The sequence below is a fragment of the Protomyctophum bolini genome (genome assembly GCF_963924005.1).
Source record: "Protomyctophum bolini genome assembly, chromosome: 5".
In the NCBI taxonomy this organism is placed as follows: Eukaryota; Metazoa; Chordata; class Actinopteri; order Myctophiformes; family Myctophidae; genus Protomyctophum; species Protomyctophum bolini.
Window position 1 is genome coordinate 48,613,532 of NC_137866.1, and position 27,681 is coordinate 48,641,212.

The 27,681-nt window shown below is 44.4% G+C and overlaps 1 protein-coding gene across 1 annotated transcript; it reads right to left on the minus strand.

Moving 5' to 3' along the window:
- Window positions 1–5,096: 5,096 nt before the first annotated feature.
- On the minus strand, window positions 5,097–27,346 carry LOC308315174 (uncharacterized protein; the record flags this gene model as incomplete). The annotated part of the gene is made up of 5 exons (XM_080763014.1): window positions 27,288–27,346; window positions 23,211–23,362; window positions 22,333–22,437; window positions 19,743–19,856; window positions 5,097–5,127 (listed from the first exon to the last, which is right to left on the minus strand). The coding sequence occupies exons 2-5, from the start codon at window positions 23,342–23,344 to the stop codon at window positions 5,097–5,099; spliced, it is 384 nt and encodes a 127-aa protein (XP_080619140.1). The 5' UTR covers window positions 23,345–23,362; window positions 27,288–27,346.
- Between the last annotated feature and the right edge of the window lie 335 nt (window positions 27,347–27,681).

Consider the following 27,681-nt stretch of genomic DNA (forward strand, 5'->3'; position numbering starts at 1 on the left):
CTGTGTGAAGTGAGGGGCACTCTTATCATCATACATCATGTTTTAATTTACGTCATATTTAGCAGAATTTTGACCTAATTTCTCCGTTCATTGTCAATGGCAAATATTGAGACGTGTGGGGTCTAAAGCTGTATATAGGAGGGGCTAGCGCCCCTCAAAAACACATTATTTGATAACTTTTCATCGTGCTCCTAAAATAATTTGTGTGCTACTAGATTTTTCAACTTAGGCGCACACGTGCTACTTGGAAAAATGGAAAATGGAAAAATTGGCCATTAGGTTGAACATGCCCATTTCTGTTTCATATAGCCAAATGATAATAACGAAAATGCACTATAGGTTAATTCATTATACTAATTTCCTATAGAATGTGTGTGAGTGAGAAATATTCCATGTTATGTGATTAATTTAAGGCATTTATGTCTTCAGCCAAGAAAACCTTTGCTAGCCTTGGTGATAAGGTCATACAAAGAAAAAGTTGGTGCTACCTAATTTGTGGTGGCGCTACCAACTGAAGAGGTAGGTGGCACCAGTGCTACCTGTGAAAAGGTTAGTCTGGAGCCCTGATTGTAACAGTTATCTCCTTAAAGGCCCAATGTCACGCCCCTCGGGGGATAAGAACGGCTATCCAACAATGCTATCATGATGACGACGTCATAGTGCCGATTAACTTTCCCCATCGACTTCTATGCGGGCTCGCCGGGCTTGGTGGCAGTAATAGCATAGCAACTTATGCTACTATTTTGGTGTCACATTTAGCTTCATACTGGGTGAAAGTCTCATTCAAAAAAATTCGCTCGGAAATCTTAGTTACAATGACATTGAGTTGACATGTTTTTTGTTTTAGGGTAACTGTTGCATAATCGCAATTTCGCACTCGAGCCATGCCCCGGCCATCTAGCTCTCCGTCTCCCCCGCTGACATGCCCTCAAACACGGCTCAGCCTGCTGCGGAGCCCTGCTCACAGGTTGAGTAGCGGCACTGCACCGGGCTAAAATGCATATCAGTCTTCAAATATCCTATGTACCACAACATTGTTCAAGTACGTGTGTTTATGCTTATTCATTGTAATAATCAATATCGCTATGATGATTTATCGCCGCGCATGTAGTCTAGCCCGTCTCAGATGCCCCCTCTCACCGCCGGGGCACTGAGCCTAGTCTTCTGGTCATGCAGGCTGCAGTGCAGGCTGTTCATAGCACACACACAGCACGCAGTGAACTGGGCTGTTGCCGCAGCTCGCTTGGTCTTCAACCAGCCAAAATTCTCACATGTCTCCCCCCTGCTCCGCTCCCTCCACTGGCTCCCGGTCGCTGCCCGCACAGAATACAAAACTCTGATGCTGGCATTCAAAGCAACCAAAAATATGGCTCCCCCATATCTTGCAAGTATGATCGAACCCTACAAACCCTCCCGCGCACTCAGATCAGCCAACGCAGGGAAGCTGGAAGTACCCTCACTAAAAACGCCGGGACAACGCTCCACACGTCCCAAACTCTTCTCCCTTCTGGCTTCAAAACTGTGGAATGCACTTCCCATTGCAGTCAGAACTGCAGCATCACTCCCAATCTTCCGCCGTAGTCTGAAAACCCACCTTTTCAGACTCCATCATGGCCCATAGCACTTACCCTACCCCCTTAGATAGCATTTATGTAGACTTAGATAGCATTTGATACAGACTTATAGCATGTTATGTAGAATTGCATTGTATATAGTCATAGCACGCCATAGTACATATTAGGCATGTGAATCTCGTCTCATCTCACGATTCGATACGCATCTCGATGCACTGCCAGCGATACGATACATTAGAGATACATGGAATCCCCTGGCGATACGATGCGATACGATTCTCCCTCTTCCCGATGCGATGCGATAACCATTTAGTTCAAATCAATGCGATACGATGCGATTCACCGCTCTACCGATACGATTTGATGGCGATTCATCACAATAGAAAGGATTTATATTAAAGCTCTATTAATTTCCCAAAACATGTAAAAATGCATTACATTTAAATTCAAAGCAATTTATTGTTTTACTGTAGGTTAGTATTATAGCTCTGCATCTCAAACAACCCAACTTATAGAATTATGTAAGTAAACAAAGGGTCTGCTCTCTGCTGGTTATTGTGGAATTGTTAGATTACTAATAATCATAGGCTATAGTATAATAATTATATCTCAAAGGTCAATTTGAGGTTGAGTATAGAGGGTTCAAGAGATTAAAATGTAATAGCCTATGTAATAGCTCAATTAATGTTACCAACATATAAATAGAAAAGAAACAAATAAACAAAACAAAAATGACAGGTCACACTCGTAGTGCTGTCAAACAAGTAGTTTAATCTGCAACACAGTTTTATAATATAATTGCCTATGTATAGTGGGGGTCCCTGCTTGATCTCTCACTCTCAGCTAAGTGGTCCTTGGCTTGACCTAAAAAACATTGAAGACCCTGGCCTGCATGTATTATTAACGTTATAAATACATAGCAGATGTACAAGCTCACAACGCGTCTCATCCACGCCCCGCTGTGAGCTTGTGGATCTGCAATTTTAGGCGTGCGACACCGTCTTGCTGCAGAATATAAATAAGGCTTCTATCTCAGAGAATAGCAGGGGAAAGCTGGACAGTGGAAAGTTGTGGAACGGTTGTAAACGACTTTAAACGCAAGCACTGCAGTACACCCAGCTGTGGCGTTGTTGTTGTTGTACACGTGTGTGCAGACTGCAGAAGCTTTCTTTAATTACAAATTGATGATCGCGAGTCGCGACGCAGATTCGCGTCGGAGAATCAGCTAGAACAGCTGTGGAGTGTGGATCATTAGCAGCACGCAGCGCTACAGTGAAAAGTCAACTGATCGACGGACAGCTATTTTATAAAGCTAAAGGTTGTGCTTCCTTTGTGCGTGGGGCTTACTTCTGTTCGTCGCGGGTGCTCTACTCTGCACCGTCGTACGGTAGCTTCTGTAACTCTGTTCATTGACTGCGTGCTCGCAGCGCACAGCCGCACACTGTGCGGAGCTGGCTGCGAGAGACCTTTTTTTTCCTTCCTTTTCTGATGGTACGTTCAATGCGCCTCGGAAACACAGGATAGGGTGAAATTTACCATGAAAAAACAGTGCAACCACGGATTTTACCGATGAAAGCACTCCGCGAACGATCCATCGAGATTTCACCGGTCAATTTTACCGATACACAGTGAATGAACCGATTCACTCGCATCGCGCACGTCATAATCGATGTATCGATACGTATCGATTATTTTCCACATGCCTAGTACATATGTATAGCATAGTAGTATATGTATAGTTTATATGTATAGTTTCATTATAGATATTCCACTGTTACTTTCTTAGCTTACGCATGTTTCATGATAAATGCTTTTATGTGATGTATTCCCATGCTTTTGTTCTTGCTTAATGTAAATTGCTCTGGATTAAGAGCGTCTGCTAAATGCCTAAATTGTAAATTGTGTGTGAGAGAGAGAGAGAGAGAGAGAGAGAGAGAGAGAGAAAGAGAGCCCCCCTCCCCACTCGGCTCGGACAACCAGGCCGATAATTCATCATAGCGATATTGATTATTACAATGAATACAAACAAACACACTATAGTTCACTTGAACAATGTTGTGGTAACTGACTACGGTATTACAGTGGGTGTACAGTCAGCCTGCGGCTGAGAGGGGAAGAAAGAAAGGGAAGAGAACAGTAGTCGCGCTGCGGGGCTCAGGGCTCTACTCAGAGCGGGCAGACAGGGTTGTTGGTGGCCGGGGGAACGTGGGACTCGAGTCCGAAATTTGCACTTGTGCTGCAGTTCCCCTAAAAAACCCCACGCCAACCTCAATTGCATTCTTTCGGGCGGGAGTTTCGGGCGAAAAAAAATATTTTTTCAATTACATTTATAACCAATATGACGCTAAATGTACCGTCAAAAATACCTGACCTAGTAGCCATTTGTTGCTAGCGCCGTAGCCCATCGCGAACGCTTTCAAACTGTTTTCAGTCAGACCACGTGATGTACTGTACCACCCATATTCATTTTGGGGCATGTCATTGGACCTTTAACACATTCCGTCCAGGATTACTGCATGTTTTACCTACCCTAGGACACGGGGAGAACATGTGAGGGTACCTACCCTAGGGGACACGGGGAGAACATGTGAGGGTACCTACCCTAGGGGACACGGGGAGAACATGTGAGGGTACCTACCCTAGGGGACACGGGGAGAACATGTGAGGGTACCTACCCTAGGGGACACGGGGAGAACATGCGAGGGTACTGTGGGGTCTCGCTAGCGACACCCCGCGATGGTAAGTGCGTTGCCAGGGCAACCAGACACGCTGTCAGACAGAAGACGCCTCGGGCAGCTAGGCCCGCCCTCGGCCTCGTAGTAGGGAATGTATACGTGCCAAACCTTCCCCTCCGCCAGATTGAGACGATGGAACGACCACACCCAAATCAGCCATCGGCCACACCCGCAGTATAAAAGGAAGATTCAGTTCTGAGTCTGACAGCGGCTGGTTCACACACACGCTCACGGAGGCACGCACAGCAAATACCGTCGGGGGGTAAGAAGACACACACACACTTCCACCACCACCCATTCATGTATGTGTATATTCCTGCATGTGTTGACTGTCACTCTCCTCTCACCACAGGCTCTTAGGAACGGTCCAGGAAACGTCAGAGCGACGGAGAGTATCGGACTGTACGATTAAAACAATAAAGGAACAGGAGTTCCATTTCCACACATCTCGCTACGGGAGGATGGCAGCCCCGCCACAGTGACGGTGACGCTGAAACCTCTATAATAAAGGTCGTAAAGAAAACTGTTATTATTAATATTATATTGAGCACTGTCTGGCATACAGTCGCTCATTTGATTTGCCGAGAACGGCCTGAAGATTTATGCTCTATCGGAGCTGAACCCCCGCTATCGGGAGAGAAGACCCGCCACAGTTAAAGATAAAGACTGATGACGTCACCCGAAGCAAGGGAACCCCGCCCCGTCTTATCGTGTTAAACAGAGCCCTCCAGTGAGGAGCGTGCTATCAGAGACCGTATATACTGAATTGAAATCTAATGCTCTGTTCTCATCCTCCTCCTCCAGGCTGAGGAAAACGCCTGTGGAACAGACATTTGTGTGGAATATAATTTGCCCAGAAACCTACAGGGGGTTTCTCCTCCTGCCTGTAATATAATTGCTGCAATTCCCTGTCCCGCCTGGTCCTTGTGAGGGTACCTACCCTAGGGACACGGGGAGAACATGTGAGGGTACATACCCTAGGGTTCACTGGGAGAATATGTGAGGGTACCTACCCTAGGGGACACAGGGAGAACATGTGAGGGTACCAACCCTAGGGGACACGGGGAGAACATGTGAGGGTACCAACCCTAGGGGACACGGGGAGAACATGTGAGGGTACCTACCCTAGGGACACTGGGAGAACCTGTGAGGGTACCTACCCTAGGGGACACAGGGAGAATATGTGAGGGTACCTACCCTAGGGACACTGGGAGAACCTGTGAGGGTACCTACCCTAGGGGACACCGGGAGAACATGTAAGGGTACTATACCTTAGGGGACACTGGGAGAACATGTGAGGGTACCAACCCTAGGGGACACGGGGAGAACATGTGAGGGTACTATAGGGGAAACGGGGAGAACATGTGAGGGTACTATACCTTAGGGGACACGGGGAGAACATGTGAGAGTACCAACCCTAGGGGACACGGGGAGAACATACAAACTCCACACAGAAAGGCCCTTTCGCCAACCCCGACTCGGGTATGGGCATTGATGACGCAGAGGAGAGAACACGCCCCCCAGCGCCCACAGCGGGAATCGAACCCAGGATCTTCTAGCTGTGAGGCGACAACACTACCGACTGTGCCACTGTCCCCCCTCTTGGTTTTATTTTAGATAAAGATTTTAAACTTAACAAACAAATCAGCTCCGTCGTTAAAACTCTTCTTCCAATCATCGCCACGGTCAAATCCTACCTCCCCCTAAAAACAGCTGGAGATGGTTATCCATTAGGCATGTGAATCTCGTCTCATCTCACGATTCGATATGCATCTCGATGCACTGCCAGCGATACGATACTTTAGCGATACATGGAATCTCCTGGCGATACGATGCGATACGATTCACCCCTCTGCCGATATGATGCGATTTGATGGCGATTCAATTCTGGACATTGCGATACGATACGATTCACCCCTCTACCGATACGATGCGATTTGATGGCGATTCAATTCGGATTTATATTAAAGCTCTATTAATTTCCCAAAACATGTAAAAATGCAATACATTTAAATTCAAAGCAATTTATTGTTTTACTGTAGGTTAGTATTATAGCTCTGCATCTCAAACAACCCAACTTATAGAATTCTGTAAGTAAACAAAGGGTCTGCTCTCTGCTGGTTATTGTGGAATTGTTAGATTACTAATAATCATAGGCTATAGAGCGCCACAGTCCCTCCCCCTTTCAGAAAAACGAGTGGCCCAGGAAATGAAAACCCTATGCATTCTCCCATCGGCATAACCGTCTTTAAATAAATTATATTAGAAGTGCTTCTAATATAATTTATTTAAAGACGGTTACGCCGCGGACAAAGCCAACTCGGATCGTGACGAATCATGACAATGAACACAATGTTTTGGGCCGATCAAAATCATTAGAAAGAAGAAAAGAAAGTCAGGAGACAACACTGTTTGTTTTGTTTTTCGTCTTATAAATGATTTAATCGGCCCAAAACATTGTGTTCATTGTCATGATTTGTCACGATCCGAGTTGGCTTTGTCCGCGGTGTAACCGTCTTTAAATAAATTAAATAAGAAGTGCCGATGGGAGAATGCATGGTGTTTCATTTCCTGGGCCACTCGTTTTTCTGAAAGGGGGAGGGACTGCGGCGCTCTATAGTATAATTATTATATCTCAAAGGTCAATTTGAGGTTTTGAGTATAGAGGGTTCAAGAGATTAAAATGTAATAGCCTATCGTTCATCAATTAATGTTACCAACATATAAATAGAAAAGAAACAAACAAAACAAATTACAGGTCACACTTGTAGTGCTGTCAAACAAGTAGTTTAATCTGCAACACAGTTTTATAATATAATTGTTGCCTATGTATAGTGGGGGTCCCTACTTGATCTCTCACTCTCAGCTAAGTGGTCCTTGGCATGACCTGAAAAATATTGAAGACCCTGGCCTGCATGTATTATTAACGTTATAAATACATAGCAGATGTACAAGCTCACAACGCGTCTCATCCACGCCCCGCTGTGAGCTTGTGGATCTGCAATTTTAGGCGTGCGACACCGTCTTGCTGCAGAATATAAATAAGGCTTCTATCCCAGAGAACAGCAGGGGAAAGCTGGACAGTGGAAAGTTGTGAAACGGTTGTAAACGACTTTAAACGCAAGCAGTACACCCTGCTGTGGCGTTGTTGTGTTGTACATGTGTGTGCAGACTGCAGAAGCTTTCTTTAATTACAAATTGATAATGATCGCGACGCAGATTTGCGTCGGATAATCAGCAAGCACAGCTGTGGAGTGTGGATCATTACCAGCAGTCCAGCACGCAGCGCTACAGTGAAATGTCAACTGATCGACGGACAAAGCTACTCGGACAGCTATTTTATAAAGCTAAAGAGTAAAGGCGGTGCTTCTTGTTTAATGCGTGGGGCTCACTTCTGTTAGTCGCGGGTGCTCTTTATAGTCTGTCTGTTTGTTGTCTCAACGTGTCTACTCTGACTGCACCGTCGTACGGTAGCGCGTTCGGAAATACCACACCGGAGCACACTCTCCTATTAGTTTGCACTGCACAGTGGGCTCAATGCGCTATTTCCGAACGCGCCCTGTGTGTGCGCTGCGAGTAGGGTTGGGATTCGGAACCGGGTCCATTTCAGACCCGGTTCCGACATTGCGGATCCGGAGCCGGTTCCATCGTTTTCGTATTAACGGTTCCCCAAACGGTTCTCATCAGTCGTCATTTAGCTCCGCTGTGTCTGTGCACGCATGCAAGCAGAGCCTGTGGTGACGTCACCCCACCTACATGAGAGAGTGGGGTCGGGGAGGATACGCCCACTGTTCTGTGCATTCAGCGACCACCGCGGAGCGAGTGGGACAGTATGGGCCGATTCATACTCCTATTTTAGAGCCGAATAAAAGTCGGTTCGGCTCTGTAGAGCCTACAATTTGACGTCATTTGAGGTTCGGGGGGGCGGGTACCGTCCTAAAGTCGGCTCTTCGGTGCTACTGAAAATTTCTGACGAGCCGAAATCATTTCGGCACTACAGCGCCGAAACAGGAGTATGAATCGGCCCTATGTCGAAGAGATCTCCATAGTGTGGTTAACAGAGAGGGAAATGACTGAGGCTGAGCACGCAACGTGCAATAAATGCTATATGCTATAGTTCGCTGCAAAGGTTGTTGCAACTTGTAGGCTACCAGTTGCACCACGTCCACGAGTTCTCAAAATCAATATGTCTACACGAGTCCACAACTCACGAGAATAATCTACAGTAGGCACATCGCGTTTGAGAGCCATGCGGAAAGCCGTGCCTGCACTCCCCGCAGCTCCACCACAGCCGGCGGGGGACGAGGATGATGCAAGGCTCGTTCACTTTCCCCAGGCTAGTAACGTAATAGAAAATAAAAACTACTAAACTTCTACAGAGCTTTTCATTAGGCGTGTTGTAGCCTACAACTGTTGTTAATGGTGTTAATTTAGACCGCCAATGACTCGACGTCCTTCTGTCTGATATTATATGAATCACGTTAAATATCACTATGAATGCTTTTGATTTGTCTCTAAATTAATCGCGTGACTGTTGAGCCCAGCGTTTAGGTGCATATACCTCCATAGAGTGATTACTTTATAAAGAGTTTGCAGAAAAAAGCACAGGAACGTAGCCTACAGTTCAATTTTTATAATCCAAGAAAGCACTATTTGTTTCCATTAGGGTAAGGGCCCAGGGGTCCTTCATATTAAATTAATCTGAACATTAAAGACAACATTTGTCACCACAACAATATCATTATTGCAATGTGTATGTACTGTATATTTACTATACAGTACAAATTGCAATATACAGTACAAATTGCAACAATGATATTGTTGTGGTGGCTATAGCTGGTGGTGGTGAAATTTAAATAATAGTGCCACCTCATAATTGTAAAGAGCATTTTCAATAATTGAATTAATGAATTTGTGTTTATTATGTACTTGGTTAGGTTAGTTATAATATAAGCATAATCTATGTCAGAAAAAAAGGGGAAAAAATTATATTGGGATCCGTTAAGGGAACCGTTAGGAACCGGAACCGTTAAGAGGGATCCGGGAAGGATTCGGAACCGTTAAAATCCTAACGAATCCCAACCCTAGCTGCGAGAGACCTTTTTTTTCTCCCTTCCTTTTCTGATGGTACGTTGAATGCGCCTCGGAAACACAGGATAGGGTGAATTTTACCATGAAAAAACGGTGCAACCGGTGCAACCTCCGCGAACGATGCATCGAGATTTCCGTCAATTTTACCGATACACAGTGAATGAACCGATTCACTCGCATCGCGCACGTCACAATCGATGTATCGATACGTATCGATTATTTTCCACATGCCTATTATCCATGCTTTGATTTCATCAAGAATAGATTATTGCAACTCTTTGTATTTTCTCATCGACCAGGCATCACTCAGGCGTTTACAGCTAGTGCAGAACACAGCTGCTCGCCATCTCACCATCAGTATAAAATATGTTGTAGTGTATATTGTATAGTGTTACAGTGTTATAGTGTTGTATATATTTATAGGAGGGTTGACATACTGTGAATCAGGAGGTCCAGGTTCGTTACTGAAGAAAGGAGGATTTCCTTTAGACATGTCACTCTTCACAGACAGAAGGCTGGGAGTTGGAGACTCTGCTCTGTGGTGGACACTTCTGGAATCATACAAACAGAAATAACAATACATAAACAACAGAGACAGTGAATATTACTACTAGAAATAATACTAAGTAAATAACAGACAGTAATTAGCATAACAGTAGCTTGTATTCCATGTAGTACAAACGGTGCAATGGAATGATTTGCCCAAGGAGATAAAGACAAGTGCCTCTCTAAACAATTAAAACTTAGGTCAGGGTTGAGAAGGCATTTTTAGAATCCTGAATGGGTCTGTTGAATTGAGCAATTGTAACAGTTATCTCCTTAACACATTCCGACCAGGATTACTGCATGTTTTTGTGAGGGTACCTACCCTGGGGGACACGGGGAGAACATGTAAGGGTACCTACCCTAGGGGACACGGGGAGAACATGTAAGGTTACCTACCCTAGGGGACACGGGGAGAACATGTGAGGGTACCTACCCTAAGGGACAAGGGGAGAACATGTGAGGGTACCACTACCTACCCTAAAGGACAAGGGGAGAACATGTGAGGGTACCTACCCTAGGGGACACAGGGAGAACACGTGAGGGTACCTACCCAAGGGACACGGGGAGAACATGTGAGGGTACCTACCCTAGGGGACACCGGGAGAACATGTGAGGGTACTATACCCTAGGGGACACTGGGAGAACATGCGAGGGTACCAACCCTAGGGGACACGGGGAGAACATGTAAGGGTACCTACCCTAGGGGACACAGGGAGAACACGTGAGGGTACCTACCCTAGGGACACGGGGAGAACATGTGAGGGTACCTACCCTAGGGGACACTGGGAGAACATGTAAGGGTACTATACCCGGCCTAGGGGACACTGGGAGAACATGTGAGGGTACCAACCCTAGGGGACACTGGGAGAACATGTGAGGGTACCAACCCTAGGGGACACGGGGAGAACATGTGAGGGTACTATAGGGGAAACGGGGAGAACATGTGAGGGTACTATACCCTAGGGGAAAATGGGAGAACATACAAACTCCACACAGAAAGGCCCTTTCTGTATATATTGTATAGTGTTACAGTGTTATAGTGTTGTATATATTTATAGGAGGGTTGACATACTGTGAATCAGGAGGTCCAGGTTCGTTACTGAAGAAAGGAGGATTTCCTTTAGACATGTCACTCTTCAAAGACAGAAGGCTGGGAGTTGGAGACTCTGCTCTGTGGTGGACACTTCTGGAATCATACAAACAGAAATAACAATACATAAACAACAGAGACAGTGAATATTACTACTAGAAATAATACTAAGTAAATAACAGACAGTAATTAGCATAACAGTAGCTTGTATTCCATGTAGTACAAACGGTGCAATGGAATGATTTGCCCAAGGAGATAAAGACAAGTGCCTCTCTAAACAATTAAAACTTAGGTCAGGGTTGAGAAGGCGTTTTTAGAATCCTGAATGGGTCTGTTGAATTGAGCAATTGTAACAGTTATCTCCTTAACACATTCCGACCAGGATTACTGCATGTTTTTGTGAGGGTACCTACCCTGGGGGACACGGGGAGAACATGTGAGGGTACCTACCCTAGGGGACACGGGGAGAACATGTGAGGGTACCTACCCTAACGGACAAGGGGAGAACATGTGAGGGTACCTACCCTAGGGGACACAGGGAGAACACGTGAGGGTACCTACCCTAGGGACACGGGGAGAACATGTGAGGGTACCTACCCTAGGGGACACTGGGAGAACATGTGAGGGTACCAACCCTAGGGGACACGGGGAGAACATGTAAGGGTACCTACCCTAGGGGACACAGGGAGAACACGTGAGGGTACCTACCCTAGGGACACGGGGAGAACATGTGAGGGTACCTACCCTAGGGGACACCGGGAGAACATGTAAGGGTACTATACCCTAGGGGACACTGGGAGAACATGTGAGGGTACCAACCCTAGGGGACACGGGGAGAACATGTGAGGGTACTATAGGGGAAACGGGGAGAACATGTGAGGGTACTATACCCTAGGGGAAAAGGGGAGAACATACAAACTCCACACAGAAAGGCCCTTTCGCCAACCCCGCCTCGGGTATGGGCACTGATGACGCAGAGGAGAGAACACACCCCCAGCGCTCACAGCGGGAATCGAACCCAGGATCTTCTAGCTGTGAGGCGACAACACTACCGACTGTGCCACTGTCCCCCCTCTTGGTTTTATTTTTGATAAAGATTTTAAACGTAATAAACAAATCAGCTCCATCGTTAAAACTCTCTTCTTCCAATCATCGCCACGGTCAAATCCTACCTCCTCCTAAAAACAGCTGGAGATGGTTATCCATGCTTTGATTTCATCAAGAATAGATTATTGCAACTCTTTGTATTTTCTCATCGACAAGGCATCACTCAGGCGTTTACAGCTAGTGCAGAACACAGCTGCCCGCCATCTCACCGTCAGTATAAAATATGTTGTAGTGTATATTGTATAGTGTTACAGTGTTATAGTGTTGTATATATTTATAGGAGGGTTGACATACTGTGAATCAGGAGGTCCAGGTTCGTTACTGAAGAAAGGAGGATTTCCTTTAGACATGTCACTCTTCACAGACAGAAGGCTGGGAGTTGGAGACTCTGCTCTGTGGTGGACACTTCTGGAATCATACAAACAGAAATAACAATACATAAACAACAGAGACAGTGAATATTACTACTAGAAATAATACTAAGTAAATAACAGACAGTAATTAGCATAACAGTAGCTTGTATTCCATGTAATAATAATAATAATAATAAAACTTTATTTGTATAGCACCTTTCATGACATGAAATGCAGCTCAAAGTGCTTTACAGAGAAATGGAGGATAAAAGAAAAGCATGGCAACAACATTAAAAACAAGCAGTAATGCAGTGAGGACATGAATAAAAAAAAATTAATAATAATAATAATAATAATAATAATAATAAAAAGAATAAAAGATCAATTAAAAGCAATGTTGTAGAAGTGGGTCTTGAGCTGAGCTTTAAAAATGTCTACAGAGGCTGCCTGACGAAGGTACAGTGGGAGATGGTTCCATGCCGACGGCCCGTAGAAGCAAAAAGCTGCTTCCCCGTGTTTTTTAGTTGCCATTTTTTTTGGCAAAGCGAGCACAATGTAGTACAAACGGTGCAATGGAATGATTTTCCCAAGGAGATAAAGACAAGTGCCTCTCTAAACAATTAAAACTTAGGTCAGGATTGAGAAGACGTTTTTAGAATCCTGAATGGGTCTGTTGAATTGAGCAATTGTAACAGTTATCTCCTTAACACATTCCGACCAGGATTACTGCATGTTTTTGTGAGGGTACCTACCCTAGGGGACACAGGGAGAACACGTGAGGGTACCTACCCTAGGGACACGGGGAGAACATGTGAGGGTACCTACCCTAGGGGACACCGGGAGAACATTTGAGGGTACTATACCCTAGGGGACACTGGGAGAACATGTGAGGGTACCAACCCTAGGGGACACGGGGAGAACATGTAAGGGTACCTACCCTAGGGGACACAGGGAGAACACGTGAGGGTACCTACCCTAGGGACACGGGGAGAACATGTGAGGGTACCTACCCTAGGGGACACCGGGAGAACATGTGGGGGTACTATACCCTAGGGGACACTGGGAGAACATGTGAGGTTACTATAGGGGAAACGGGGAGAACATGTGAGGGTACTATACCCTAGGGGACACGGGGTGAACATGTGAGGGTACCAACCCTAGGGTACACGGGGAGAACATTTGAGGGTACTATACCCCAGGGGACACGGGGAGAACATACAAACTTCACACAGAAAGGCCCTTTCGCCAACCCCGCCTCGGGTATGGGCATTGATGACGCAGAGGAGAGAACACACCCCCAGCGCCCACAGCGGGAATCGAACCCAGGATCTTCTAGCTGTGAGGTGACAACACTACCGACTGTGCCTTTTATTTTTTATAAAGATTTTAAACTTAATAAACAAATCAGCTCCGTCGTTAAAACTCTCTTCTTCCAATCATCGCCACGGTCAAATCCTACCTCCCCCTAAAAACAGCTGGAGATGGTTATCCATGCTTTGATTTAATAAAGAATAGATTATTGCAACACTTTGTATTTTCTCATCGACCAGGCATCACTCAGGCGTTTACAGCTAGTGCAGAACACAGCTGCCCGCCATCTCACCGTCAGTATAAAATATGTTGTAGTGTATATTGTATAGTGTTATAGTGTATATTGTATAGTGTTACAGTGTTATAGTGTTGTATATATTTATAGGAGGGTTGACATACTGTGAATCAGGAGGTCCAGGTTCGTTACTGAAGAAAGGAGGATTTCCTTTAGACATGTCACTCTTCAAAGACAGAAGGCTGGGAGTTGGAGACTCTGCTCTGTGGTGGACACTTCTGGAATCATACAAACAGAAATAACAATACATAAACAACAGAGACAGTGAATATTACTACTAGAAATAATACTAAGTAAATAACAGACAGTAATTAGCATAACAGTAGCTTGTATTCCATGTAGTACAAACGGTGCAATGGAATGATTTGCCCAAGGAGATAAAGACAAGTGCCTCTCTAAACAATTAAAACTTAGGTCAGGGTTGAGAAGGCGTTTTTAGAATCCTGAATGGGTCTGTTGAATTGAGCAATTGTAACAGTTATCTCCTTAACACATTCCGACCAGGATTACTGCATGTTTTTGTGAGGGTACCTACCCTGGGGGACACGGGGAGAACATGTGAGGGTACCTACCCTAGGGGACACGGGGAGAACATGTGAGGGTACCTACCCGAACGGACAAGGGGAGAACATGTGAGGGTACCTACCCTAGGGGACACAGGGAGAACACGTGAGGGTACCTACCCTAGGGACACGGGGAGAACATGTGAGGGTACCTACCCTAGGGGACACTGGGAGAACATGTGAGGGTACCAACCCTAGGGGACACGGGGAGAACATGTAAGGGTACCTACCCTAGGGGACACAGGGAGAACACGTGAGGGTACCTACCCTAGGGACACGGGGAGAACATGTGAGGGTACCTACCCTAGGGGACACCGGGAGAACATGTAAGGGTACTATACCCTAGGGGACACTGGGAGAACATGTGAGGGTACCAACCCTAGGGGACACGGGGAGAACATGTGAGGGTACTATAGGGGAAACGGGGAGAACATGTGAGGGTACTATACCCTAGGGGAAAAGGGGAGAACATACAAACTCCACACAGAAAGGCCCTTTCGCCAACCCCGCCTCGGGTATGGGCACTGATGACGCAGAGGAGAGAACACACCCCCAGCGCTCACAGCGGGAATCGAACCCAGGATCTTCTAGCTGTGAGGCGACAACACTACCGACTGTGCCACTGTCCCCCCTCTTGGTTTTATTTTTGATAAAGATTTTAAACGTAATAAACAAATCAGCTCCATCGTTAAAACTCTCTTCTTCCAATCATCGCCACGGTCAAATCCTACCTCCTCCTAAAAACAGCTGGAGATGGTTATCCATGCTTTGATTTCATCAAGAATAGATTATTGCAACTCTTTGTATTTTCTCATCGACCAGGCATCACTCAGGCGTTTACAGCTAGTGCAGAACACAGCTGCCCGCCATCTCACCGTCAGTATAAAATATGTTGTAGTGTATATTGTATAGTGTTACAGTGTTATAGTGTTGTATATATTTATAGGAGGGTTGACATACTGTGAATCAGGAGGTCCAGGTTCGTTACTGAAGAAAGGAGGATTTCCTTTAGACATGTCACTCTTCACAGACAGAAGGCTGGGAGTTGGAGACTCTGCTCTGTGGTGGACACTTCTGGAATCATACAAACAGAAATAACAATACATAAACAACAGAGACAGTGAATATTACTACTAGAAATAATACTAAGTAAATAACAGACAGTAATTAGCATAACAGTAGCTTGTATTCCATGTAGTACAAACGGTGCAATGGAATGATTTTCCCAAGGAGATAAAGACAAGTGCCTCTCTAAACAATTAAAACTTAGGTCAGGATTGAGAAGACGTTTTTAGAATCCTGAATGGGTCTGTTGAATTGAGCAATTGTAACAGTTATCTCCTTAACACATTCCGACCAGGATTACTGCATGTTTTTGTGAGGGTACCTACCCTAGGGGACACGGGGAGAACATGTGAGGGTACCCACCCTAGGGGACACGGGGAGAACATGTAAGGTTACCTACCCTAGGGGACACGGGGAGAACATGTGAGGGTACCTACCCTAAGGGACAAGGGGAGAACATGTGAGGGTACCTACCCTAGGGGACACAGGGAGAACACGTGAGGGTACCTACCCTAGGGACACGGGGAGAACATGTGAGGGTATCTACCCTAGGGGACACCGGGAGAACATGTGAGGGTACTATACCCTAGGGGACACTGGGAGAACATGTAAGGGTACCTACCCTAGGGGACACAGGGAGAACACGTGAGGTTACCTACCCTAGGGACACGGGGAGAACATGTGAGGGTACCTACCCTAGGGGACACTGGGAGAACATGTGAGGGTACTATACCCTAGGGGACACAGGGAGAACACGCGAGGTTACCTACCCTAGGGACACGGGGAGAACATGTGAGGGTACATACCCTAGGGGACACCGGGAGAACATGTGAGGGTACTATACCCTAGGGGACACTGGGAGAACATGTGAGGGTACCAACCCTAGGGGACACGGGGAGAACATGTGAGGGTACTATAGGGGAAACGGGGAGAACATGTGAGGGTACTATACCCTAGGGGACACGGGGTGAACATGTGAGGGTACCAACCCTAGGGTACACGGGGAGAACATGTGAGGGTACTATACCCTAGGGGACACGGGGAGAACATACAAACTCCACACAGAAAGGCCCTTTCGCCAACCCCGCCTCGGGTATGGGCACTGATGACGCAGAGGAGAGAACACACCCCCAGCGCTCACAGCGGGAATCGAACCCAGGATCTTCTAGCTGTGAGGCGACAACACTACCGACTGTGCCACTGTCCCCTCTCTTGGTTTTATTTTTGATAAAGATTTTAAACTTAATAAACAAATCAGCTCCGTCGTTAAAACCTCCTCCTAAAAACAGCTGGAGATGGTTATCCATGCTTTGATTTCATCAAGAATAGATTATTGCAACTCTTTGTATTTTCTCATCGACCAGGCATCACTCAGGCGTTTACAGCTAGTGCAGAACACAGCTGCCCGCCTTCTCACCGTCAGTATAAAATATGTTGTAGTGTATATTGTATAGTGTTACAGTGTTATATATATTTATAGGAGGGTTGACATACTGTGAATCAGGAGGTCCAGGTTCGTTACTGAAGAAAGGAGGATTTCCTTTAGACATGTCACTCTTCACAGACAGAAGGCTGGGAGTTGGAGACTCTGCTCTGTGGTGGACACTTCTGGAATCATACAAACAGAAATAACAATACATAAACAACAGAGACAGTGAATATTACTACTAGAAATAATACTAAGTAAATAACAGACAGTAATTAGCATAACAGTAGCTTGTATTCCATGTAGTACAAACGGTGCAATGGAATGATTTTCCCAAGGAGATAAAGACAAGTGCCTCGCTAAACACTTAAAACTTAGGTCAGGATTGAGAAGACGTTTTTAGAATCCTGAATGGGTCTGTTGAATTGAGCAATTGTAACAGTTATCTCCTTAACACATTCCGACCAGGATTACTGCATGTTTTTGTGAGGGTACCTACCCTAGGGGACACGGGGAGAACATGTGAGGGTAACCACCCTAGGGGACACGGGGAGAACATGTAAGGTTACCTACCCTAGGGGACACGGGGAGAACATGTGAGGGTACCTACCCTAAGGGACAAGGGGAGAACATGTGAGGGTACCTACCCTAGGGGACACAGGGAGAACACGTGAGGGTACCTACCCTAGGGACACGGGGAGAACATGTGAGGGTACCTACGCTAGGGAACACCGGGAGAACATGTGAGGGTACTATACCCTAGGGGACACTGGGAGAACATGTGAGGGTACTAACCCTAGGGGACACGGGGAGAACATGTAAGGGTACATACCCTAGGGGACACCGGGAGAACATGTGAGGGTACTATACCCTAGGGGACACTGGGAGAACATGTGAGGGTACTATACCCTAGGGGACACAGGGAAAACACGTGAGGTTACCTACCCTAGGGACACGGGGAGAACATGTGAGGGTACATACCCTAGGGGACACCGGGAGAACATGTGAGGGTACTATAGGGGAAACGGGGAGAACATGTGAGGGTACTATACCCTAGGGGACACGGGGTGAACATGTGAGGGTACCAACCCTAGGGTACACGGGGAGAACATGTGAGGGTACTATACCCTAGGGGACACGGGGAGAACATAAAAACTCCACACAGAAAGGCCCTTTTGCCAACCCCGCCTCGGGTATGGGCAATATCGGGTATGGGCAGAACACAGCTGCCCGCCATCTCACCGTCAGTATAAAATATGTTGTAGTGTATATTGTATAGTGTTACAGTGTTATAGTGTTGTATATATTTATAGGAGGGTTGACATACTGTGAATCAGGAGGTCCAGGTTCGTTACTGAAGAAAGGAGGATTTCCTTTAGACATGTCACTCTTCACAGACAGAAGGCTGGGAGTTGGAGACTCTGCTCTGTGGTAGACACTTCTGGAATCATACAAAGAGATATAACAATACATAAACAACAGAGACAGTGAATATTACTACTAGAAATAATACTATGTAAATAACAGACAGTAATTAGCATAACAGTAGCTTGTATTCCATGTAGTACAAACGGTGCAATGGAATGATTTTCCCAAGGAGATAAAGACAAGTGCCTCGCTAAACACTTAAAACTTAGGTCAGGATTGAGAAGACGTTTTTAGAATCCTGAATGGGTCTGTTGAATTGAGCAATTGTAACAGTTATCTCCTTAACACATTCCGACCAGGATTACTGCATGTTTTTGTGAGGGTACCTACCCTAGGGGACACGGGGAGAACATGTGAGGGTAACCACCCTAGGGGACACGGGGAGAACATGTAAGGTTACCTACCCTAGGGGACACGGGGAGAACATGTGAGGGTACCTACCCTAAGGGACAAGGGGAGAACATGTGAGGGTACCTACCCTAGGGGACACAGGGAGAACACGTGAGGGTACCTACCCTAGGGACACGGGGAGAACATGTGAGGGTACCTACGCTAGGGAACACCGGGAGAACATGTGAGGGTACTATACCCTAGGGGACACTGGGAGAACATGTGAGGGTACTAACCCTAGGGGACACGGGGAGAACATGTAAGGGTACATACCCTAGGGGACACCGGGAGAACATGTGAGGGTACTATACCCTAGGGGACACTGGGAGAACATGTGAGGGTACTATACCCTAGGGGACACAGGGAAAACACGTGAGGTTACCTACCCTAGGGACACGGGGAGAACATGTGAGGGTACATACCCTAGGGGACACCGGGAGAACATGTGAGGGTACTATAGGGGAAACGGGGAGAACATGTGAGGGTACTATACCCTAGGGGACACGGGGTGAACATGTGAGGGTACCAACCCTAGGGTACACGGGGAGAACATGTGAGGGTACTATACCCTAGGGGACACGGGGAGAACATAAAAACTCCACACAGAAAGGCCCTTTTGCCAACCCCGCCTCGGGTATGGGCAATATCGGGTATGGGCAGAACACAGCTGCCCGCCATCTCACCGTCAGTATAAAATATGTTGTAGTGTATATTGTATAGTGTTACAGTGTTATAGTGTTGTATATATTTATAGGAGGGTTGACATACTGTGAATCAGGAGGTCCAGGTTCGTTACTGAAGAAAGGAGGATTTCCTTTAGACATGTCACTCTTCACAGACAGAAGGCTGGGAGTTGGAGACTCTGCTCTGTGGTAGACACTTCTGGAATCATACAAAGAGATATAACAATACATAAACAACAGAGACAGTGAATATTACTACTAGAAATAATACTATGTAAATAACAGACAGTAATTAGCATAACAGTAGCTTGTATTCCATGTAGTACAAACGGTGCAATGGAATTATTTGCCCAAGGAGATAAAGACAAGTGCCTCTCTAAACACACACACACATACAGTAATGTAGATGTTTATTTAAAAGAAAATACATATTTACATGACGGTAAAATTACGATATTGGGTATTATCGGTATTCAATATTATTTATATACTCCACGATATTACCGATATTGATTTCAAATATCGCGATAAACGGTAATATCGATATATTGCCCAAGCCTAATTATTGCAACTCTTTGTATATTGGCATCGACCAGGCATCACTCAGGCGTTTACAGCTAGTGCAGAACACAGCTGCCCGCCTTCTCACCGGCACTATAAAATATGTTAGTGTATATTGTATAGTGTTATAGTGTATATTGTATAGTGTTACAGTGTTATAGTGTTGTATATATTTATAGGAGGGTTGACATACTGTAAATCAGGAGGTCCAGGTTCGTTACTGAAGTCAGGAGGATTTCCTCTAGACGTCACTCTAGTGCAGTGGTAACCAACCTTTTCAAGCCCAAGAGCCCATTTTATTCCCAATTGTAAGCCAAGATCTACCACTAAAACGTGTTAGAAAAAACACTTGTTTTTTTGCTATTTCTGACAGGCTCAATGCATGTGCACACATCCACACAAAGACTAAAGCTTAAATTAGAATAAATACTTATAGTAAGTTATATTATCAATGTCAAATAATATTAAGACAAATTAGAAATAATTAGTATTAGAAATATTTTGTTTCTCATTTCAATGAATATTCACATTGGCAGATGTTCAAATGACATAGGCATAACATGACCATATATATTTGCACAGATATGGTGACATACTCTCAGGGTCAGCCCACCTTTAATGTGACTGCTGTGACTGCACTTAATCTGCAAGCGTTTTGAAATCTGGTTCATATTTAGTGATTGCCAGTCTGAGGGTGTCATTAAGATGTGAGTCAGTCATACGAGTTCTAAACTTGGATTTTATTATTTTCATTTGTGAAAAGGCCATTTCACGTAAGTACGTGGAACCAAAGTATAGGCATGCAGCTTCAGTGCACACGACACAATCAGGGGATACTTCTCTGCTCACAAGAGACCAAAATTCCTTCTCTTTAGCTCTGACCTGCAGGTGACAGTCACTTACTAATCCAATAATCTCCATTTAAATATCTGAAGTTAATGCAAACACATCCTGCATTTTATCGGACAGCAGTTCAATGACAGTAGGCTCAGTAAAGAGGAAAGGGTTTGATACAAAAGCAGCTACTTGACTCATGTGTTGTACTTCAACAAGTTTTCATATTTCATATTTATCATATTTTTTGCTCTATGTGTGCATGTGTACAGAATTCAAACTGTAGCATTGATTATTGTCACCGACAGAAGTCATTCTTTCCCTTTGCATATGCCCTGGAGTGCACTCGCCTATTAGTTTAAATTGCAGACTGGTATATTCAGTATATTTTTCTCATTTTTATATTTTTGTTGTTGCTGCGCAGCAGTTGAGGAGAACGCAACTATGCATTCCTTTAAGCAACACAACTTCTGCAGCTGCATCCATATGTTTAGAATTTGCATCAATGATCAAATCCCAATAATAAAAAATATTATAACAACGAACAACGAAAACTGAAGGAGCAGGGCGCTATCGGCTAGTAGTCTGATAAAAATCGGATATCTATTTTACTTCTGCAGGCGAGTGTGCAATTGTTCTTTTTTTTATAACCCTGCAGTGCATTCATCAGTAAGGGCTTTTATCATTGCCGAGTTGTAATATAGCATTTGGTTGTGTGCTGAACAGTACAAATTAACTTCTTTCTCATTATGTGAAAGTATCAGTTAACTATTAACGTTCTGACATTTAACAAGGGGTGAAGCAATGCGTGCCAAGTTGGCAAGTTTCGTTTATAATTATATACAACTCACGCTGTTTGCTTGAAGATCTGTCCGTGCAGAGACCCTCCTGTCAAAATTAACTGCTCTACAAGCTCATCGCGGCTGTTGTATATAATTTAAAGTTTGGGAATCCTCTGTGCAGGCTATGATGACGTATTTCTAGATTTCCTGTTGCCTTATATGGTGTAGAATGGGCGTGGATGTTGCAACTAACCAAGCGACACCAGGCGAATCGCTTGGGAAAAATGCCGAAAGGATACACTCAGCGATCCGCACAAATGAAGTGATTAAACCACGCAGGTTCCCTGAATATCACGGGAGCAAATCGCAGCTTGATCGGACGGATAAATACGATATCATTACGCATCTGTTTACGCATCAGTTACGCTGTGGCGTATTTCTCCTTTGTGAATGAGGAGAGGACCATAGTGTGTATATTGTACAGGAGGATTCACATACTGTGTGTGTGGAGGTCCAGGTTCATTACTGAAGTCATGAGGAAGTCCTGTAGACATGTCACTCTTGTAGCTGGGTGTTGGAGACTCTGCTCTGCGGTACAGACTTCTGGAATCATAACATTGTTTGTGTGAATGACATTGTCAATTCTTTTTTTTAATTTGTGTTATTGTTACATTTCATTTTATTTATACAAGGGTAACATCTTTTAGTTTCCTCTCACAACATTGCAGCGAAAAGAAAACTAAAATTGCAAAAAACATTATATAAATTGTTATGTTGTGGTTTTACTAGGCATGTAAAATACTGTAGTTACAGGGCCTGGCCAAGAGGGGGCACAAGTACACCAGATTAGGACTAGGCAGTCAGTAGGAGGCAGAGCCATATAGATTAATCTTAAATCCCTTTATTTTAGTTTTATACTAATAGTACAACATAAACATTACAGAGACTTTAGTTGTCACTGTACAATACTTACTAAATATACAATACAATAACGGGTGATAGTTTAAACATGGCTTTTTGCATACTGTACATATTACTGTTCACATACTATACATGCACACAAGCAGCCAGCCTGTCTACTGAACGCCACACTGATTTGTACCACTTCATTCACAAACTGCACACACAGTAACTTACAATCTGTAGATTAACTTTGAACAGGATTGATACAACATTATTAGATGTTACGTCTTGTTTTTGTCATTCATGTAACTTATTAGCATGAGATCACATAGTTGTATTATAGTGTTGTGTATATAATGCTGCTGCATTGTCTGAAGGAAGCCAAGTTTTACTCTTATATACCTGTAGTGTACACAAGATGGAAGAATAAAGTACAGCATTGAACCTTGAATTGTATAGGAGGATTCACATACGTTGTATCTGGAGGTCCAGGTTCATTACTGAAGTCAGGAGGTTCATGACTCTTCATAGACACAGATGGAGGCCCTGCTCTGTGGATGTGATGTTTGTCAGCTCCTTCCTCCTCTCTCTCCTCACACCGACTCATCTTTGGTCTTCAGGAAACCTGTCAAGATTACAGTCACAATACACCATGAGGAAACAGTCAATGCTGGCCTAGTCCAGGCGCATGCCACATAATGCCACATAATAGGCTCTTATTGTCACGTCAGCTCGTCGCTTGTTCGAGTCCCGTTCATGACGACCTTTGCTGCATGTCTCTCCCCTTCTCTCTCTCCCTCTTTCCTGTCTGTCTTCACTGTAACTATCAGCAAAGGCACAAAAGCCAAAAAATAATCTTAAAAAAAAAGAGAGGAAATGTTTGCTGTTTGCAAAATCTCGGCCACTCCCTGACTCACACTGGCTCAAGCCAGCATGGTGGTGTTACGGTGGAATTGGTTGTCTACAGTGTATTTCCTGTGGAAATATGTGACAATCGTGTAGAGTCTACACGATTGTCACATATTTCCACAGGAAATACACTGTAGAGTGTAGACAATCACATAATGTCAGTGTCTGAATGTAAATCGTTGCGGTTTGTTTATTAGCAGAGTTCAATCTAGCGGTATTCTGGCAACGTATTTAAAGACTTCCATTATGTGAAGTCCACAAGATGGTCACATATTTCAGCAGGTCACATATTTCACCATAACACCATAATGCCACGCTGGAGTGATGGAGTGGCTGAGATTTAGGGTATTGGAATTTGGTTCTAGATTTCAGCGTAAGCCAATCAGAGACAGACACAAACGTATGTTTTCTCATGCCAGTAAATCTCATTTGAATTGATTTGACATGAGTTGAGTCTTGCCTTCTGGGGAAAGTACTCACTCACTCACGCACGCACGCACACGCAGGCGCTGTCTGTCACTGAGGCATGCATCACCATAGTTGTGAGGTGATGCACAAAAGCTGTCATGTGACAACATTTCACATGGAAACCGGTTGTAACATAACACCACCGCTGTGTGTGGCTGTGTGTGTGTGTGTGTGTGTGTGTGTGTGTGTGTGTGTGTGTGTGTGTGTGTGTGTGTGTGTGTGTGTGTGTGTGTGTGTGTGTGTGTGTGTGTGTGTGTGTGTGTGTGTGTGTGTGTGTGTGTACACAGATACAGGGCACTAGGACAGCAAAGCACCTTGATGTGCTTTGACCTTTGTCCAAAAACTTAAAAAAAATGTAAAAACAATATGGTCATAAAGGTGATATCACTTTGTATATAATCCTCCCTACTATAGAGTGCACACACACACACACACACACACACACACACACACACACACACACACACACACACACAGACACACACACACACAATGTATGAAAAACATTGTTGAAGCTGAGAAGGGCCATGCCAGTGTCGGCTATGGGGATTAATGTGGTTGACACGCACTGTAGGAGGAGAAGATGAGTTCAGATATGTACCAGTGCCACTGTCTGCCATTTTGTTTAAAGCTGCATTACACCTCAAGCAGACTGTAATTATGAAACCTTTTAATTAATTGTCTGGTTTGGGTGTTATTTTGTTCATAAAGTGCATGCTATTCTTGTGTGATCCTCAACACAGGATTTGATATATCCAGAGTAACATTATTAGTATTGCCTTCATCACCAATAACCATGATAGTACAGCAGCTATCTGCATGCACCCGGGGGCATTACTATGCCAGCTTGTGCATGTGATCGACATTTGCATTAATGTTTTATTTTTGCCACGGACATGCAAAACAAGTGATCAATGATATTACCAGAACACAAATGTATAGCCTACAGTAGCCTACTAATAGACTCTTGACGTGTCATATATTGTCTACTCTATTCCACTGCGCTACACATTTTAAAATAAGTCACTTATCAAAACTTATTTTTGGGGAAAAGCTACAACACATTACGTCATGTTGTGACCTTGTAGATCAGCAATTGTCCTTTCTTCTTAGCCTATAATGACATGCCCAAAATCAAGGATGTCAGGGTTAAAGTAGTTAGATATATAGTTACCCAACTAACTTACCCAGCAAGACTGGGAAGTTATCCACTGTAATGACTGTATACTGGCAGGTGGCCGTCCTGAGACAGGCATTATATGTGGCATAATGCATGGTCCAAGTATATTCCATGTTTGGGATTTCAATAAATGGGTCTTATACAGTAAGTACAGTTGCAGTCCGAGAAAGGGACCCTTAGCTGCAAAGGTGAATGGGTGTGCATTATACTTCATATTAGGTTATTGCAGATGGCCTTTCAGAGGACAGTGTTACTTGGGGACATGAGGAGACAGGAAGTTCTACAGGCTAAACTAGTTTTGTTTGTCAACGTAGCTTAAATAGTTGGTGTCAGTTCATTAAGGTGTGTACTCTAGGTTGATGAGACAATTGCAATGGAAACATACCTGAGATTCAAAACAGATAATTAAGTACATGATGAGATTTAAAGGAATGTTTCACTGTTCACTGTTTCACTGTGTTGTTGTGGAGCATTTGCTATAACAAAGTAGACTAGACCCCATGCAGTAGTGTCATTGCTGTAACTTGGTATCTGTAATGTGTTCTGTTGCTGCAGGGTTGCCTAACCCTAAGGAGGCAACAAGAGTCAGAATCAAGTACAAGCAGTGAAAGTCATACACTAAGATCGAGTTCAACAGGGTTCTCTTACAAAACTCATTGTCTCTTTTGTGGTACACCAGTTCAGCTTGTAAACAAGAAAAAGAAATATGGTGTTCTCGAAGTCAAGACAATTGAAACCAAGGATACACTTTTGAAAATCTGTCACGAACGAGGTGATGATTGGTCAGAGACTGTGAAGGCACGGATTCTGCATGTGCATGACCTACACGCAGCAGATGCAGTCTACCACCAGACTTGCAATGTGAATGTTCGCACTAATAAACAGATACCGCATTAGCGCATGACATAAACACACAAGAGTCCAAGAGGGTGAAGGCTGGCCGGCCTCAAGTTGATGAGAGGATAGCAGCATTCTATGAGGTTGTTAAGTATATTGAAGAAAATGATGATGAGCAGATCACCATAAATGATCTAATTGACCTCATGCAGCATAAGCTTGCACACAGTGAACATGCACAGGGATCTACAGAAGGACCAAATCCTACAGAGTGGGGATGGCAGAAATGTGATGAAGGGTTTGTGCCAATTCAGACAACCCTACCACCTGCTCCAGAAAAGCTTCTGCGGGTCATCAAGTGCAACTGCCAGTCTGACTGCAGCACCCTGAGATGCACATGCAAAAAGAACAATATCGAGTGCACTCCGGCATGTGGACACTGCAGACAGTGCAGAGGGTCCAGCTGCACTAACTCAATTCAGATGCACAATGATGACGAGGATGAAAATTACATTTTGTAGTGTCATAATGTGTGTGTGTGTGGGCATAATTTAACCAATCCTAAAGTGGATCAATATCATGACAAAAATTAACAGTAGTATATTTATACCTTTGTCACATACCTGATCTTTGCCTCAGACAGTAAACCTTTGTTGTTACATTCAATCTGAAAACTGGTGTCCGTTGGACATATGCTTGTTTTGAATGGGCCACTTACTGTAATTGCAGTTAAGAACCGCTCATCCAAACAAGTTCAAATTTGATACTGCATTTCCATGGGTCCTCAGCAACACACCTGTCAAATGTCGACTTCATACAGTGTTCGGCTTTCAAGATATGTAATAGCATTATGTAATAATAGTGTAGTTGGCAGCCATTTTGAATTAAAACTATAATTTCCCCCCATGCAATTACAGGCAACTTTTTTCCTCTCATTCAGGACACATTTATACAAATACAAATATCAGTTGAGTTTGTTTTTTTTGCAATTAGTTAGAGGTCAAGTGACATTATTACTGGACTATATCCCCTCTTCACATTCAGTAGATGTAGATCGTGGGGTTTGTGGAAAAAATACATATTTAGCTACCTGTTGGAATGCCCCCTACAGCAGATTAGAGACATTAGTTCCAGTAAAGTGATTAAAAACACCTACCCGATATTAATCTTTAGGCTTGAATCCAATGTGGCAAAAGGGAGTGCGTGGTGTTCAGTTCTGTGTTGTTGTGTCAAAATGGTCGACTGTTTTAAAATGAACACACAAAGTAGGGAGTGTCACCAAAGTTCACCAAACTGGTTTTGCCAGTGTATTCACAACACATGTGTGTGTGCAGGGGCGGAGCTACCGAACTCTCAAATGTCAGCCTCTCTCTTGTGTGAGTTGCATGATTTATATATGTGTTTTTCCACTGACTGACATAGAACTCTGGCTGATGCCAATCAAGGACCTGCAGCATCAAGGACTTACACCTGGGTTGGGTGTGTTCCACCAGGAGCCCTATAAGACAGAAGAGTGTTTGTGAAAGAGAGAGGTTGTAGTGTGGAGTGGA